Here is an 18,588-nt window from a genome sequence, read left to right as displayed (position 1 = left end):
CAGAATGAAACAGCTAAAGCCATTACCACAAGAAGTGGTACAACACTTAAACCACCTGAAATACCTGTAACTTCTGATGAAGCTATTCCTACTCCACAAGAACCACAACCTGATCAAGATAAGGAAAAAGAACCGGTAGTTGAAAAGGTTAATGAAGATAACACAGTTAAGGCTAAACCTTATGTTAAACCATACCAACCACCACTTCCTTACCCGAGTAAAATAAAAAAGAAAGACTTAAAGCCGAGCAATCCAAATTCTTGGATATGTTTAAACAGATAAATGTAAATGTTCCTTTCATTGATGTGATTTCAGGAATGCCTAGATATGCTAAATTCTTGAAAGATCTAATCACAAATAGAAAGAAAATGGAAGAACTCTCGGCCGTTACTATGAATGCTAATTGTTCAGCAGTGCTGTTGAATAAGATACCAGAAAAATTATCTGATCCAGGAAGTTTCACAATTCCATGTTTTCTGGGTAGTCTTAGTTCAATAGAAGCATTGGCAGACTTAGGTGCTAGTATAAATTTAATGCCGTATTCACTATACGCTAAACTAGACCTTGGAGAATTGAAACCAACAAGAATAAGCATACAACTAGCCGATAGATCAATAAAATATCCTAGAGGGATAATGGAGAACATGCTAGTTAAAGTTGGTACTTTAGTATTTCCAGTAGATTTTGTTGTTCTGGACATGGAAGAAGATTCTCAAGTTCCTCTCATATTAGGAAGACCATTCTTAAACACGGCTAAAGCAATGATAGACGTGTTTGGTAAGAAATTGACCCTAAGTATAGAGGACGAGAGTGTTACCTTTTCAGTTGATAGAGCAATGCAACAACCGCAATCTGCAGATGATACATGCTATTATATTCAAACTATAGACTCACATGCAGAATTGTTAGAAGAATTTCCAGAATTACAAGGAACAGGAGAATGTTCTTTAGGAGAAGGTAATGAACCAATTGATGAAGCTGAAATGTTAGCTACACTAATAGCTAATGGATATGAACCAACAACAGAAGAAATTCAAATGCTAAAAGAAGAAGACAGATATCGATATAAATCATCGATAGAAGAACCACCGACATTAGAGTTAAAGCCACTTCCAAACCATTTGGAATACGCTTATTTACATGGTGAATCTGAATTACCTGTAATAATATCATCTTCTCTTACTAAAAATGAGAAATCTCAACTCATTTCTGTGTTGAAAGCTCATAAACCAGCCATTGCATGGAAGATTCATGATATTAAAGGAATAAGTCCTTCGTATTGCACACATAAAATCCTTATGGAAGAAGGTCATAAAACGTATGTGCAACGCCAACGAAGACTAAATCCTAATATGCAAGATGTAGTTAAAAAAGAAATTATTAAACTGCTAGACGCAGGTCTAATTTATCCAATCTCTTATAGTCCATGGGTAAGCCCAGTTCAATGCGTGCCTAAGAAGGGTGGCATGACTGTCATTACAAATAAAAAAATGAGCTTATTCCTACTAGGACTGTAACAGGATGGCGTGTATGTATTGATTATAGAAAATTAAATGACGCCACCAGAAAAGATCACTTTCCCTAACCTTTTATTGATCAAATGTTGGAAAGATTAGCCAGAAATAGTTACTATTATTTTCTTGATGGATTTTCCGGATATTTTCAAATTCCAATAGCACCCGAAGATCAAGAGAAAACCACATTCACGTGCCCTTATGGTACTTTTGCTTATAAACGCATGCCATTTGGACTTTGCAACGCCCCTGCAACCTTTCAAAGGTGCATGATGGCGATTTTTCACGACATGATAGAAGAATGCATGGAAGTTTTCATGGATGACTTTTCAGTCTTCGGTGATACATTTGAATCATGTCTAGCTAATCTTGAACGAATGCTGATTAGATGCGAACAATCAAATCTAGTACTTAATTGGGAGAAATGCCATTTCATGGTTAAAGAAGGCATCGTTCTTGGACATAAAATTTCAAAAGAAGGAATTGAAGTGGATAGAGCTAAAGTAGATGTAATTGCTAAACTTCCACATCCCACCAATGTTAGAGGAGTTAGGAGTTTTCTAGGGCATGCCGGTTTTTATCGACGTTTCATAAAAGATTTTTCTAAAATTGCCACTCCTATGAATAAACTCCAAGAAAAGGATGCTCCATTCATCTTTTCAGATGAATGTATCAAATCTTTTAATATTCTTAAAGAGAAACTCACTAATGCGCCGATCATGATAACACCAAATTGGAATCTACCGTTTGAACTAATGTGCGATGCAAGTGATTTTGCAATGGGAGCCGTTTTAGGACAAAGGATTGAAAAACGATTTCAACCTATATATTATGCTAGTAAGATGTTACAAGAAGCACAAACAAATTATACAACTACTGAAAAAGAACTCCTTGCTATTGTCTTTGTTTTTGACAAATTTCGTTCATATCTCGTTCTAGCAAAAACGGTGGTCTATACCGACCATTCTACTCTTAGATACCTATTTTCGAAACAAGATGCCAAACCAAGATTAATCCGTTGGATCTAACTCTTACAAGAATTCGATATTGAAATCCGAGATAAAAGAGGAGCAGAAAATCTCGCCGCTGATCATCTTTCTCATCTTGAAAATCCTGAATTAGAAGTTCTAAATGAATCGGCCATACAAGACAACTTTCCTGATGAATATCTATTGAAGATAGATTATAATGAAATACCATGGTTTGCAGACTATGCAAACTACTTAGTATGTGGATTCCTTGAAAAAGGATTATCGTACCAAAAACGAAAGAAATTCTTCAGTGATATAAAACACTATTTTTGGGAAGATCCACATCTGTTTAAAAGTTGTCCAGATGGAATAATACGCCGATGTGTATTCGGAGATGAAGCTAGTAAAATTTTAAACCATTGTCACACAGGACCAATAGGAGGGCATTATGGGCCTCAACTAACAGCAAGAAAAGTTTATGATGCTGGATTCTATTGGCCTACAATTTACAAAGATGCACACCTTCTTTGCAAATCCTGTGATGCTTGTCAATGGGCCGGAAAAATAAGTCAACGTGATGAAATGCCACAAAATGTCATTCAAGTATGTGAAGTATTTGACATTTGGGATATTGACTTTATGGGTCCATTTCCAAAATCTCATAATAATCTCTATATTCTCGTAGCCATTGATTATGTATCTAAATGGGCGGAAGCACAAGCTCTCCCAACTAACGATGCACGAGTTGTAGTCAACTTTTTAAAACGTCTTTTTGCAAGGTTTGGAACACCGAAAGCTTTAATAAGTGATCGGGGAACTCATTTCTGTAACAATCAACTTGAGAAAGTTCTCAAAAGATATGGAGTAACTCATAAAATCTCCACCGCATATCATCCACAAACAAGTGGACAAGTTGAAAATACCAACCGAGCTTTAAAACGTATTCTAGAGAAAAACGTAGGATCAAATCCGAAGGAATGGTCCATTAAATTGGAGGATACACTCTGGGCTTTTAGAACAGCCTACAAAACTCCAACTGGAACCACACCTTTTAGACTTGTTTATGGAAAAGCATGTCATCTTCCAGTAGAAATTGAACACAAAGCATTTTGGGCTTTGAAGACATGTAATCTTGATTTACATGAAGCTGGACGTCTACGATTAAGTCAACTAAACGAATTAGAAGAATTAAGACATGAAGCATACAAAAATTCGTTAATCTATAAGGAAAGAACGAAGAAATGGCATAATAAAAGAATCTGAAGTTCAAAAGAATTTAAAGAAGGAGACAGAGTTCTTCTTTTCAATTCACGATTCAAGCTATTTCCTGGAAAATTGAAATCAAGATGGTCTGGACCATTCATAGTCAAACGAGTTTTCCCATACGGAATGATAGAATTAATAAATTCAAATGGGATTGAATTTAAGGTTAATGGTCACAGAGTTAAACATTACATAGATAGTCCAATGGAAGTTGACAATGAAGTTAATCACAATTTCGATACCACAGCTAACTAAGTGTGGGGAGAATCAAGTCTTTTAAAGGATAATATGTATTTCTGTTAGAGTTAGATTTTCTGTTTTCGTGTAGTTCTCGAAAATGGAACCCGAATGGTCTTTCCCTAGCAGACCCTAAAGAACTAGTCTTCTCCCCCCATTCTGAATTTTTATTTTTTTTAGGTTTTTACGAAATGAAGACTTCCTGTGAACTAAACCATGGTCCAATGCTACACGCTTTGATCACTAAACGTAATAATGACACACTTCCGAGTGAAATAGTATCAGTAATCAGAGAAAGATTGGACGGAGTAAGAAAAGAATCCAGATGCGAAGATAATAAGTTACAATTTGGTAAAGGAAAATCAAAATCCGCAGCGAAAAGAAGAGCACGACACCTAGAAAGATGTCACAAATGCGGAAAATGGTCACATGGAGGTAAAGGTTCAAATAATCAAACCTATTCAAACACCGAATTTGTTACTTTATGCAGAGACGGACCGTTCATATGTTTAGAAGAAAAAACACTGAATGCTCGAGGTTACGCCTATGTAGCCATGGAAAATCAATTAAACCGACTATCTTATGAATGAGATAGATCATATCACTAAGAATACTATCTCACAGGTAAGTCTGTACAGTTTTTATTTTTTTATTTTTATTTTTAACCTTTTGATAATAAACGCTAATTTGTTCGCTATAAAGTATTAAATTGGTATTGAATAAAATTAGGTTTGGCGACAGAAATTATTGATATCATTTAAAAATTTATTACATCACGGCGAAATTTAACGTTTATTCTTAAGGTATAAATATCTTTCATCAATCAACCCAAAATATTTCAAAAATTCGTCATGAGTTAAATTAGGTCATGGAACCGAAATTACTTTACCGAAAAGACGGGCGTATGTTTTTGATAATATTTGATTGATTAAAGTGGGATAAAAAGCCAAAAAGATTTTTAATTTTATTTTTACCATGTTTTAAAATTAATATATAAAAATTAAAATAATATTGTAAACTTTTTAAATCAATATATTTAAAATTGTAAATATTTGAAAAATTAATCTTTTTAATATAAGTTTGTATGTATAAAAACAAAAATATAATATAAGTTTGGTGTGAATTTTTAATTTTTATTATATGAATTCTTAATTTTATGCATTTTAAATTTAAGTTTGGTGTGAATTTAAAAACAAAAATTTACTTTATTTCGCTAAGTTAAAAATATGATTTTTAAAATTCGTCGTGAGTTGAAGACTAGGTCTTTGAACCGAAATTTCTTTACACGAGGGAGGGACGAGAAATTTTATTATCATTATTTTTAATCTTATTGAATTAAAGTATGCCAAAAACATTAAAAAAACCCAAAAATCTTAGCTTTTAAAACAATCGCTACAAAAAGACAAATTTTAAAATTTTGTCGAAGGACGGACTAGGACATCGATCCGAAACGACCTCGTCCTAAAACAAAGGAAAACAAAATTTTAAATTTATTTTATATTTGTTTTATAAGTTAAGATTTATAAAAAAAAAAAAAGCACCGCGACTCGCGGAGTTTGATGGGCAAAATCACCGCGACTCGCGGAGTTCAGAAATTACAGAAAAAAATAAAAACGCTGGAATCAGCTCAGTCCACACACAACACCCACATAAACTGCGAAAAATACCGAAAAATTACTCCCAAAATCGAATTTTTTCACCGAAAATCATCAAATCTTTTACTAAAATCATGTTGAGAAGGATGCTATCAAGGAATTACTCAAGAAAAATGACTGAAAGGGGTGAATCTTCATCCCAAGCTCGCAATGCTCCTGCTGAGAATACGGAACAACAGGAGGTGGATAACTACTACAAACCAGATATACCTCATCCAGTCATGACATTTTCAGATATGCACTTGGAAGATTTGCACCCGAACTTGAGATTTGACAGACATTGGATAGATTATCCAAAATACCAAAGGGGTTTGCATACTCTTCATTCTAAAGCTGTTGAAGTACCTAGGGTAATAGAATGGGCACCGTTAAAAGCTGTAGAATTAGCCGGGCCAATTAGGGAATTACTTACACAGAGGTATGGTAATTCTACTTTTAACAATTGGGTACGTTTATTCAATATGCGTAGACCTGTATATAAAGTATGGTGTGAAGAATTATTGTGTAGTATAGAAATAAATGATCGGGTAGATAGTTTAACCAATCGATCTTTTATTAGATTTTTGTTAGGAGGTTCGATGCGCCACATGTCTTTACTAGACATGGCTCAGGCTTTACGTATATATACGCCTGAGGAGTTAGCATCTGCCGATTGTAGAGGGTTGATACTAAATGGTAGAAAGATAGACGAAAATTTTGATACGCATGGTGTATGGAGTCAAATGACTAGCCATCACCGATTTAAAGGGGGAAATTACTCTTATTTGGATATAGATAGAGCAGAGTTAAGAGTAATTCACAGGTTTTTAGCCAATTCGATTACACAACGAGGTAAGAATAAGGAAAAGGTAAATGAACAGGATTTGTTTTACCACATGTGTATTCGAGACCCACAAAGCGCTGTAAGTATACCGTATTGTGTGGGTTATTATTTATCAGCTATGGTTAGGGGGATGAGACCACACAGTATAATAGGAGGTGGTATATTTATTACATTAATTGCTGAGTATCTCAATGTGGATATAAGTCGGGGGGATTATTAGTCGAAGAACCAGAACCCCGCGATACAATAGGTTTAAATGTATACCATGGTGCGAAGGTTTTGAAGAGGTGAAATAACGCCGCAGTACAATACCATGATAGACATCCACAGGTTGAGAGAAACCAACAGCCAGGTAATGTGGGAGGGGGAAATGAAATGACAGAAATGCAAAGGTTTATAGCTTCACAAGAGTATGAAAATGCTAGACATCGAGCATTTGAAGATTGGCAAGTTCATCAAAACCAAATCATAGCTCATTGCCAACATGTAGGTAGAAACTATATTCCTACTCCATCGCCCGTATTTCCTCCCTGGTCTATAGAGATCCAACCACCGTATCCTACGTATAACCCAGCCGAAGCATTTTATAACACATATGGTTATGCATGGAACTCCTACTGGTATCAGTATCATCCCTAGTCTACTTAGTTTTATTTATTTTATAATTTGTAACGTTGATACATTTAATACTTATGTTAATATTGTAATAGTTTTTATAATTTTATAATTTTTTTATTAGATTTTAATAATTTTTGAATGTGGGGTAATATACCAAACTTCAAAAATATGTATATATGTTTGCAGTTTATCTTATGTACACAACAGGGTAAAACAACGCATTTTCTAAGACTGGCATTAAGTTCAGCAAAAGCAACTAATTTTGACGACAAGATGCAAAATAAATGTGATATAACAACAAGACGGAATGAACAAATGATATGCACCATTTATCATTCAGCAAACAAACGCCAATATGTTTGGAAACTTTGGTAAACTTTAATCATTTTCACACAAATCACCCTCAATAATTTAAATTGTTACTGATTTCTTGCAAATGAGGGCATTGCAAGATCTTAAGTGTGGGAAGGGGTTAAATTCTTTCGGATTTTAAAATTTTTACTTTATACACTTGGTTACCATTAGAAATACTAGTAAAGTAGTAGTTGTATTAGAATCTAGTGCTCTCTGATAATAAAGAACAGCCCTAGTCTTATATACTGACTACCCAATTCTAGTAAATTTTTTTAAAATTTTCAATTAAATGAACTCAAAATCATGTTTATACATATTTATGAACGATAAAACTAGGTTTTAACACCGAAATTATTGTTACCTCGGAAAGGACATAAATTGAGAAACAAACCAAAATGTTAAAATTCATTTAAAATGGAATAGAGGACAATAAAAAGGAAAATAAAAGCCAAGTGTGGGAAAATTTACCAAGATATTTTAAACATATGTCACATATTTTTGTAACAAATAACTGAAAATACTTTTGCTTTGGACTAAACTAAACTGTTTTACCCAATGAAAGAAAAGAAGAGATGGATCTACATGATGAATCAATTCCATCATTAAAAGGAAGTAAAGTCTTCCGAAAAAGAAACGCGCTTCTTGATTTAGGTCAGGAAGTTGTCGTCCAAACCAGCTGTAGGTTGACGAAAAATCTAGAAAAGTCATCACTAAAATCAGCAGGAAATCTACGGACCTCGGCATAAAACAGGGTCGCCAAGTGGTCAGATTTATCCTAACCATGAGAAGGATTTATCTCGTAAAATGGGGGGGCACCGTGCAAATTAGCTGGATAAGACTAATGAATCAGATCCCCAGAAAGGATAATCTCCTTAAAGATTAAAAATCAGCTTTTAAGACTGATATTACTCAATCCTAGAGATTGACCTTAAAGATTGAGAATTACAAACTCATGTAATTCAATGATATCTAAACTCGAGCTTGAACGAGAAAATATTTTAATCAAAATTACAAACCGATTTGTTTTCTGAAAACCCATTTTCAATGCGTTCATTACCATTGAACGTAAAATCCTAGGAATTCACCTGGAATTCATTAGGTCACCTGAACCAAATCGGGTGTCAACCGTAAGAACGGTGGTTGCATAGCATGGTCAAAGACAGGACCTTGTGCCAGACCGAAAAATCATAAGGGTGAGCTTTACTATTGCTCCTACCAAGGATAGTAATTGCGTCCGACACGCTATAGACCATAATTAAAAGCATGTCAGGGGACATTGCCTTAACAGTTGCTTGTTCAATGCTTTCCTTTACAACCGGACGGTAGTTTACCGAAAGGTAATATACTGAGCAAGTATACTGGACGTGTTGCTTTCCTAATACAAGGTTAGCAAGTGGGTGACACAAAACCGCAAGTTTTGAGCTAAAATTTTCAAATCTGAAACCCACCAAACCCACAAAAATATTTTGCAAACACCGGTGAAGGGTTATTCCGGAAAACTTATCTAGGGTAAAAGCTAGATAAAAATTTTCAAAAGATCAAATGTTTTCATAAAGATCCAATTTCCTTAATAGATCTAAATTTTATAGTCATGTGGGACTGTAAACTATATCGTTACTACCATTGTTTATACCGCCGTATAGAAATCACTGATGTACAAAGTGTGAAGAATAAAGAAGTGATTCTACTACTTCAAGACTATATTGCTTGAGGACAAGCAACGCTCAAGTGAGGGAATATTTGATAATGCTAAAAACGAACATATATTTCATAGCATTATTCCTCAAAAAGACAAGCTTTTAGTTGCAATTGTTCTATTTAAAAGTGATATTCGTTTAAATAATAAAAGGTGAAGACAAAAGACAGATTCGACGAATTGAAGACGCAAAGGTCCAAAAAGCTCAAAAGTACAAAATACAATCAAAGTGGTTCCAATTATTGATAAGAAATGTCTCGAAATTACAAGAGTACAAGATTCAAAACGCAAAGTACAAGATATTAAATTGTACGCAAGGACATTCGAAAATCCGGAACCGGGACATGAGTAAACTCTCAACGCTCGATGCAACGGACTAAAAATTACGAGTCAACTATGCACATAAATATAATATAATATTTAAATAATTCTTAAAATTATTTATATATTATATTTATATTAAAAATCCGTCGGCAAACAAAGAGCCAAAGTTGGGTGAGCTGTAATTTCAAACTCCGCGAGTTGCGGAGTTTGAAGGCAAAAAATTACGCGACTCGTGGAGTTCACCTGGACTCAAATTCCTATAAAAGCCAACGCAGTTCGACGAGTTTTAATATCCAATATATCAATATCTCTATCTATATACGCAGTATATATTTATATTTATATTTTAATTTTAATTTTAATTCTAATAATAAGGGTATGAAAGCGAATGTTGTAAGGGTGTAAGTCAAAATTCTGTCCGTGTAACGCTACGCTATTTTTAATCATTGTAAGTTATGTTCAACCTTTTTACATTAATGTCTCGTAGCTAAGTTATTATTATGATTATTTAATCCGAAGTAATCATGATGTTGGGCTAAAAATATTAAAATTGGATAATTGGGCTTTGGACAAAAGAACGACACTTGTGGAAATTAGACTATGGGTTATTAATGGGCTTTATATTTGTTTAACTAAATGATAGTTTGTTAATGTTAATATAAAAGATTTACAATTGGACGTCCCTATAAATAACCATATACACTCGATCGGACACGATGGGCGGGGTATTTATATGTACGAATAATCGTTCATTTAACCGGACACGGGAATGGATTAATAGCCACTAAAATTATTAAAACAGGGGTGAAATTATGTACAAGGACACTTGGCATAATTGATAACAAAGTATTAAAACCTTGGGTTACACTCAGTCGACATCCTGGTGTAATTATCAAACAAAGTATTAAAATCTTGTTACAGTTTAAGTCCCCAATTAGTTGGAATATTTGACTTCGGGTATAAGGATAATTTGACGAGGACACTCGTACTTTATATTTATGACTGATGGACTGTTATGGACAAAAATCAGACGGACATATTAAATAATCCAGGACAAAGGACAATTAACCCATGGGCATAAAACTAAAATCAACACGTCAAACATCATGATTACGGAAGTTTAAATAAGCATAATTCTTTTATTTCATATTTAATTTCCTTTATTTTATATTTAATTGCACTTCTAATTATCGCATTTTTATTTATTGTTATTGTATTTAATTGCACTTTTAATTATCGTACTTTTTAATTATCACAAGTTTATTTTATCGCACTTTTATTTATCGCAATTTCATTATCGTTATTTACTTTACATTAAGTCTTGTATTTATTTTTAATTTTGGTTTTAACTGCGACTAAAGTTTTAAAATCGATAAACCGGTCATTAAACGGTAAAAACTCCCTTTATAATAATAATATTACTTATATATATATATTTGTATTTTTATAAAATAAAACTAATATAGCGTTAAGCTTTGATTAAAAGATTTTCCCTGTGGAACGAACCGGACTTACTAAAAACTACACTACTATACGATTAGGTACACTGCCTATAAGTGTTGTAGCAAGGTTTAAGTATATCCATTCTATAAATAAATAAATATCTTGTGTAAAATTGTATCGTATTTAATAGTATTTCCTAGCAAAATTTAAGCTATTTTATATACACCTCGCATAACATCAGGTTGCCACGGGAGTGTATCGTCCACATCAGAAACGAGTTCTATTGATCGTATAGGGTATCTGGTTAGACAATATTTTTTCTGATTCGGAGTAAGTGGTGTCTAGAATTTGTAGTGGACCGGGTGTTGGATTTTCCAATTTAACGGATCCTGTGCGCCACTCCACTACATCTGTCGGCCCGTCGAAACGTGAGCAAAATCAGAGAAAGTTTTGTTTATAGGATACGGATACGATGTCGAAGTTCAGTCTAATGAGGTTTGATGTAGAGAAATTTGATAGGAGGATCAATTTTGGCTTATGGCAGGTTCAAGTCAAGGATGTGTTGATTCAGTCCGGGTTACACAAGGCATTGAAAGGTAAACCCACCTTTGTTTCCGACAGTGATTCTAGCAGTAAGTTCGATGAAGAAGAATGGGATGATATGGATTTGAGGGCAGCAAGTACGATTCGTTTGTGTCTTGCAAAGAACGTGCTTGCAAATGTGCACAGGTTATCAACGTCAAATGAGCTTTGGGTTAAACTAGAGCAGTTGTACCAGGGCAAGCCCATCTCAAATTGGTTGTGTCTTTGTAACACCCCGTTTTCAGTTACGTGTTATTTCGAACCACATTCGAAATACGAGGCATGTAAGCGTAAATTTGGATCCCAAATAAAGTTGGATTTGATGTTCTAAAACCTTACCATTGGATAGTAAATCACTTTATGTTTCCAACGATATTTGATTCATCAAAAACGGAGCTACGGTTTGAAAGTTACGACCAAAACAAGTTCAGTTTCAGACTCAGTTCAGTGGGACTCCGTCCAGATTTTGGGACGCCGTCCACCAGTGAAAGGTTGGACGCCGTCCAGCCATTTTGGAAGCCGTCCAAATGGCCTGACAGGCCAACTGTTGGAATTTTAATGAATTTTAAAGGGGTATTTGTGTCTTATCACTTGGGGGTCGGTTTAGAGCCTCTAAAACTGATCCAACCTCATTTGTGGATCACATTTCACCCACCAACACTCTCATCTTCAAACCCTAGAGAGAGGAAGTGTTTTTAGTGAGAGAGAGCTCCATTTGAGGAAGAAGAAGGGTGAAACGGGTCAAGTCGCGAGAGTAAAAGTTATTCATCTCATCCTTAGCTACGTTGTGATGGTGTTGGTAAAAGGTTTGCTCGGTTGCTTTTGGAGGCGATTTACATTTATGACTTGTGCGGGCAATTCGAGGTGAGTGGAATATCTACGTATGTATGTATATGATTTATGTGCCCGTGTTAATGGTGTCACATAGCCGTTTTGTGACCATAGTTGTGGGACATAGCCGTAATTGTCCACATTGATAGTTACCTGTAGTAATGGTGTCACATAGCCGTTTTGTGACCATAGTTGTGGGACATAGCCATAATTGTCCACATTGATAGTTACCCGTAGTAATGGTGTCACATAGCCGTTTTTGCGACCATAGTTGTGAGGCATAGCCGTTTTGTCCACTTTTGATAATTATGCACATAGCCGTGTTTATGCATATGGTGGTGAGTAATAGACGTGTTTTACTCCCACGTTGTTGCCCGTATTAATTGTGCACATAGCCGTGTTTGTGCACATGATTGTGAGTAATAGCCGTGTTTTACTCACACGTTGAGCAAGTGATGCCATAGCCGTTTTTGGAACACTTGGGGGTGATGCCATAGCCGTTTTTGGAACACCTCGGGGGTTAGCATACCATAGCCGTTTTTGGGAGCTAACGGTTGTTATGAACATCGATGACGTGTTTCGCGAAGTCATTCCCTTGCGAAGAATTGGTTAACCATGGTTTATATTTGTTGATGGTAGCATTTAATTATTATTATGATTATTTATGCTAATGACGTTGCTAGTTGTACGATTTGACGATACTAGCCATTGATTGCTTATGAGGTTGCTAGTTGTACGATTTGATGATACTAGCTTTTGATACGAAAGGGTATGTGATTATATGTAATTATGTGTTGTCGAGGATGCGAGTAGGTAAGTTGTATATGCATGTATATATTTTATTTATTTTACTCACTAAGCTTTAGCTTACCCTCTCGTTGTTTACCTTTTTATAGGTATCGTTGATGCGGAGTTACCTAGTTGCTAGACTAGGGTCGATAGACATTGCTTAAGCTTGGAGGATTAGCTTTTGGATATTTAGACGTGTGTTGGGGATTTGGTAGTCCCCGGGATTATGCTCTTGGTATCGGGTTGGGTTGTATAGTCCAAATCCGTCTAAAGATGTAAATGGGTCGAAATCGCTACTTTATTTGTAAAACGGGTCATTGTGGGCCCGGTGTTGTAAATCTTGTTTTTATGGTGGAAATATCTTAGTTTTACTTAATATGACATATTGTGAAACTGGTTTCGTTGAAAAGTGTCGAGAAGCGGTTTTTTTCATTCGTATCAAAGAAAACTGGACAGCTCACTTTATTTCATTTGGACGCCGTCCAAGAACTTGGGACGCCGTCCAAGGCTTCATTACAGGACGCCGTCCAGGGATCTGGATGCCGTCCAGATACACTGTCAGACAATTTTTTTTTGGGATCGTGATTTTGATAAAACGATGTCGGGTTGTTACAAGTGGTATCAGAGCATAGTCTATGGGAATTAGGTGACCTTGGAATAGGTGCCTAGTCTTAGACTTATTGGCTGTTGTGCGTGATTTGCGGGACTTGTAGGAATACGGGTCGGATTGAGATTTGTTAGTGCCTTAGAGTAGGTGACTAACTAGGACTTGTGTTTGTCCAAAGTATGATTATGTTGTGCCTTACTTCGCGTGTGAATTAGTGCCTTAGATAGCTAGTGCCTAATGTAAGTAGGCGAACTTGGACGTTGCTTTAGTGATAGTCACCTAGGTTGTAGGTTGACTTGTGGTTGCGGTGTACTTATTTACATTTATTATTATATGGTATATAGGTGTATATATACAGGTATCTTTTGTGCGGTGTCCTAGGGATGAATCTATTGGAGAGATTCGAATATTTGGCGGTTTGAGTGATCAAGTTCGCGGTAAGGACTTTGGTCACTCGGGTACTAGAAATATCGAGTGTTATTTTGTGTGAATGTTGCGTCAGTCCGGGTAAAGTACTTTGCGTGACCATGTGGAAATGGTAAGGTACGCATTTATAATAATGACCGATCACCATTATTACGAAAGTGTATCTTGACATTAAGCATGACATGACAAGTACCGAACGGAGGAAACGTGGCATGGTTGGGGTAGAACGGGACGAATTTGGAATCTTTTATTGGTTCCTAGGATATTGTAGTATCGATCGATGTGCTTGTTATCACATCAGGTTCTTTGTGAGTTGGGAAGTGTACGATGGATTCGGTTAGTTAAGTGAGTGAGCCAACTCACGAGTTTGGTGCGTGCTTAGTCACCCTAAGTAGTGGGTGCACTGTTGAGTTTGTTATTGGTTTTAGTTACCCATCATAACTAGGGTGACCGATTTATGTGCGTGCGTGTGTGCGTCGAGGACTTGAATTCCGTAAAGGAATGCGACGAGTCTAATGGTTGTAGTTGGGTTACACTTGGTAGAGTGTGTGTGGTTAGAGAATCGTGTTAGGATTCTAATTGTGAGTCGCCTTGGAATTGGCGAATCGAGGAGTCTTTGGGTCATTAAACTCATGTGAGTGGGACCCATATGACGATGTTTACGATAGTGTGTTAGTGTGTTGTGGATTATAGGGTAACATTCCTAACGGAATACCCCTGTTGTTGTGATTGTGCCGATATGTGGAAGGGTGTAAGACTTGGTGTTCTCAACCATCTCCTTAGTGTTAGAGGAAGGGCTTCGTTAGGCTATATCGTTTTGGCCTTGTGGGAAATTGTGGGTAGCGTGTGATCGCAAGGAACTTTCGATAAGACGTTAGGCCGTAAGGTTTGTCAGGGAGGTATGACTTCGGGTCATTATTGTGGAGAGATGGGTGACATCGGGGGTATGGAACCTAAAGATCGAGTTCTAAAATTCGGTAGGTTGCGGTGGGAGTCTGCATAACACTGCGTCAGGTGCCTCCTTATACCTGCTAGTGTGATGTTCAACTCCGGTGATGGTGTGATCACTTTATCCTTAGGGTGTCCTTGAGATACCCTTGGAAGCATCGGAGATTATAATAGCGATCGATGGGTGATAGTAATTCGACGGTTGCGAAAGTCGAATTTTAAGAGCATTGTGATGAATACTTCTTATGAAGTGACGGGTGAGCGAATCTTGTTGCTCTTAAGTGATAGATCGGTAAATATGACCGGTGAGCTGGTGACGGACTTAAGGGTCGGTTAGACCGAAGGTTATGATGAAGTGTTGATATTGCGGTCAATGTAATTATTGTGTCGAATTGGTCACTCTTCTCCATGAGAGTGAGCAATTGTTGATAAAGGTTCGTTGCGTGAAAGGTCGGGTGATCTCGACTAAGATGCATGACTGATTAAGCGAAGTGGCATATGCCTATGCTTAGAGTCATACGTGGGACTTTGGTGGAGTTCGCTTTGTGAACAATTAAGACAGTCGATCGTGAATTGTGGTATGAAGGTGTGAAGTCGTCGCGTTTACGACATCTCTGGTAATTTTGTATGATGGCTCTGAGAGCCTAAAGTGAATTTGCAGTGATTTGGCGTTTATGATTAGTGATGAGAATGATCATGTGTGTTGTGGAATGGTAATTCTGCGGGATGTTATCATCTTTGCGGTAAGAATGTGGAGCTATATCCTAAGTGGGGGAGTTTTTACTGCCGCCCGAGGAAGCTCCCGTGGTATTAGATCAAGTGAAGTGTAAGACTTCTTACGTAAGGTGGTCGTGTAGCACCAAAGTGAGGTATGAGACCAAGTGCGAAGTTGAAGATCATGGAGGTGAGAGAATGAAGTTGTTGTTGCAGGTGCCATCATAAAGTAAAATCCGGGTTGCTATGAAACTCAGATAGTATTATTGAACGGGTACAAGTTAGATATTGTGGTGGTAGACGTAATTTTCCATGTCGGGAAATGTGATCATGGAAGTTGTCAAGTGGATTATTCCACATTACGGACGATTGCGAGGCGAAAATGTTGGTTCTTATTGTCTCACATAGAGACACACGGATGTTGTGTTGGTTGTGAGAGTGTGTATCCTAGAGATGTGACCCGTAGGTTGCATCGAAATGTCGAGACTATCCTTAATGGACGGACTAGGTAGGAAGGTTCATCCGGATTTGGTGACCATTTTGTGAGTCGTGTGGCGAATTACGGAAATTTAGTGATGATGATTCTCCGTTGACAGGATTTTAGTATACGAATAGCTTCTATGCTAGTACTAGGAAGTCGTATTGTACGGTTCATAGGAGAAACCCTATGACGATGTGTTGATGTTTCGTCTAACTCGTGGTATATTATTGTCGTCCTAGATTAATCCAGTGACGTATAGTCGTGTGATCGATCGGCGGGAAAGTGGTGCTTCTTAAGTGTTATTGCGGGGTTATTAAAATTTCTTCGTTGAAGGGATGATCCGGTGTGAAGATCGGAGGAAGTGTGGTTCTTGGTCTAGAGAATATTCGGGAATGATCGGTTGAGTAGTACAGTTATGAACCAAATGAGTACGGAATTTTCAGGAAGCATGAATCCTTCTCGATTTGGATTAATGCAAGACATGGTTCACGACGTAGTAGTTTTTAGTAGATCGTGTTAAGTGATACAGTTATGAATGTAGCGTGTTGCGATTTGTAGCAAGGACTTGAAAGGTTATGTGGCATTTTTCGTATTTCCTAAATGGAAATTCTGGACGTTGAGTGTATGAGATATCGCTTATTGCGGTAGTACACACTAGTGATCATTAGCGTTAGTGAGATCTTAGAATTCACGGATGATGTTATGGATGATGGGCTTGGTTGTGTTTCGTAGGATCGGGAGGCGTGACAACGATGATTGTCGATAAATTGTTCTACTCTTAGGACGATTGTGAGGACTATGGTACGAGTTTGGATACTCGGGGAAGAGGCAACTGTTACGGTTGTTTTGACTCGTGGGTTGATTGCCCGATATTGTTGTAATATGATACGTTAGAGCACGAAGCGAGAATTCAGATGAGTTTACTATTTGTGTGACTCGGCGTTGGAAGAGGAAATGTTTGAGGGAGAAGTGCTTAACTTCTAGTGTTGATGCGGATCACGAGGACGTGATCCAATTTAAGTGGGGGAGAGTTGTAACACCCCGTTTTCAGTTACGTGTTATTTCGAACGACATTCGAAATGCGAGGCATGTAAGCGTAAATTTGGATCCCAAATAAAGTTGGATTTTGTAGTGACCCGAACTTTTCCATGTTTATATATATTAATTGAGATTGATATTTACATGATTAAATGTTTCCAACATGTTAAGCAATCAAACTTGTTAAGACTTGATTAATTGAAATAGGTTTCATATAGACAATTGACCACCCAAGTTGACCGGTGATTCACGAACGTTAAAACTTGTAAAAACTATATGATGACATATATATGGTTATATATATAGTTAACATGATATTATGATAAGTAAACATATCATTAATTATATTAACAATGAACTACATATGTAAAAACAAGACTACTAACTTAATGATTTTGAAACGAGACATATATGTAACGATTATCGTTGTAACGACATTTAATGTATATATATCATATTAAGAGATATTCGTACATCATAATATCATGATAATATAATAATTTAAAATCTCTTTTGATATTATAAACATTGGGTTAACAACATTTAACAAGATCGTTAACCTAAAGGTTTCAAAACAACATTTACATGTAACGACTAACGATGACTTAACGACTCAGTTAAAATGTATATACATGTAGTGTTTTAATATGTATTCATACACTTTTGAAAGACTTCAAGACATTTATCAAAATACTTCTACTTAACAAAAATGCTTACAATTACATCCTCGTTCAGTTTCATCAACAATTCTACTCGTATGCACCCGTATTCGTACTCGTACAATACACAGCTTTTAGATGTATGTACTATTGGTATATACACTCCAATGATCAGCTCTTAGCAGCCCATGTGAGTCACCTAACACATGTGGGAACCATCATTTGGCAACTAGCATGAAATATCTCATAAAATTACAAAAATATGAGTAATCATTCATGACTTATTTACATGAAAACAAAATTACATATCCTTTATATCTAATCCATACACCAACGACCAAAAACACCTACAAACACTTTCATTCTTCAATTTTCTTCATCTAATTGATCTCTCTCAAGTTCTATCTTCAAGTTCTAAGTGTTCTTCATAAATTCCAAAAGTTCTAGTTTCATAAAATCAAGAATACTTTCAAGTTTGCTAGCTCACTTCCAATCTTGTAAGGTGATCATCCAACCTCAAGAAATCTTTGTTTCTTACAGTAGGTTATCATTCTAATACAAGGTAATAATCATATTCAAACTTTGGTTCAATTTCTATAACTATAACAATCTTAT

General features: G+C 36.2%; 1 protein-coding gene across 1 annotated transcript in view; it reads left to right on the top strand.

Annotated features, from left to right (window-relative positions):
• The window catches only part of LOC139888776 (phosphoglycerate mutase-like protein 4), a 43,835-nt gene that overhangs the window by 7,111 nt on the left and 18,136 nt on the right, over nt 1–18,588 (top strand). Inside the window, exon 5 of the mRNA XM_071871763.1 lies at nt 5,974–5,981. Within this exon, the coding sequence (XP_071727864.1) occupies nt 5,974–5,981 (8 nt within the window). The remainder of the gene's footprint in view (nt 1–5,973; nt 5,982–18,588) is intronic.

This window comes from Rutidosis leptorrhynchoides, chromosome 2, assembly GCF_046630445.1.
Source record: "Rutidosis leptorrhynchoides isolate AG116_Rl617_1_P2 chromosome 2, CSIRO_AGI_Rlap_v1, whole genome shotgun sequence".
Taxonomy (NCBI): Eukaryota; Viridiplantae; Streptophyta; class Magnoliopsida; order Asterales; family Asteraceae; genus Rutidosis; species Rutidosis leptorrhynchoides.
This window is presented reverse-complemented; position numbering and strand designations above follow the sequence as displayed.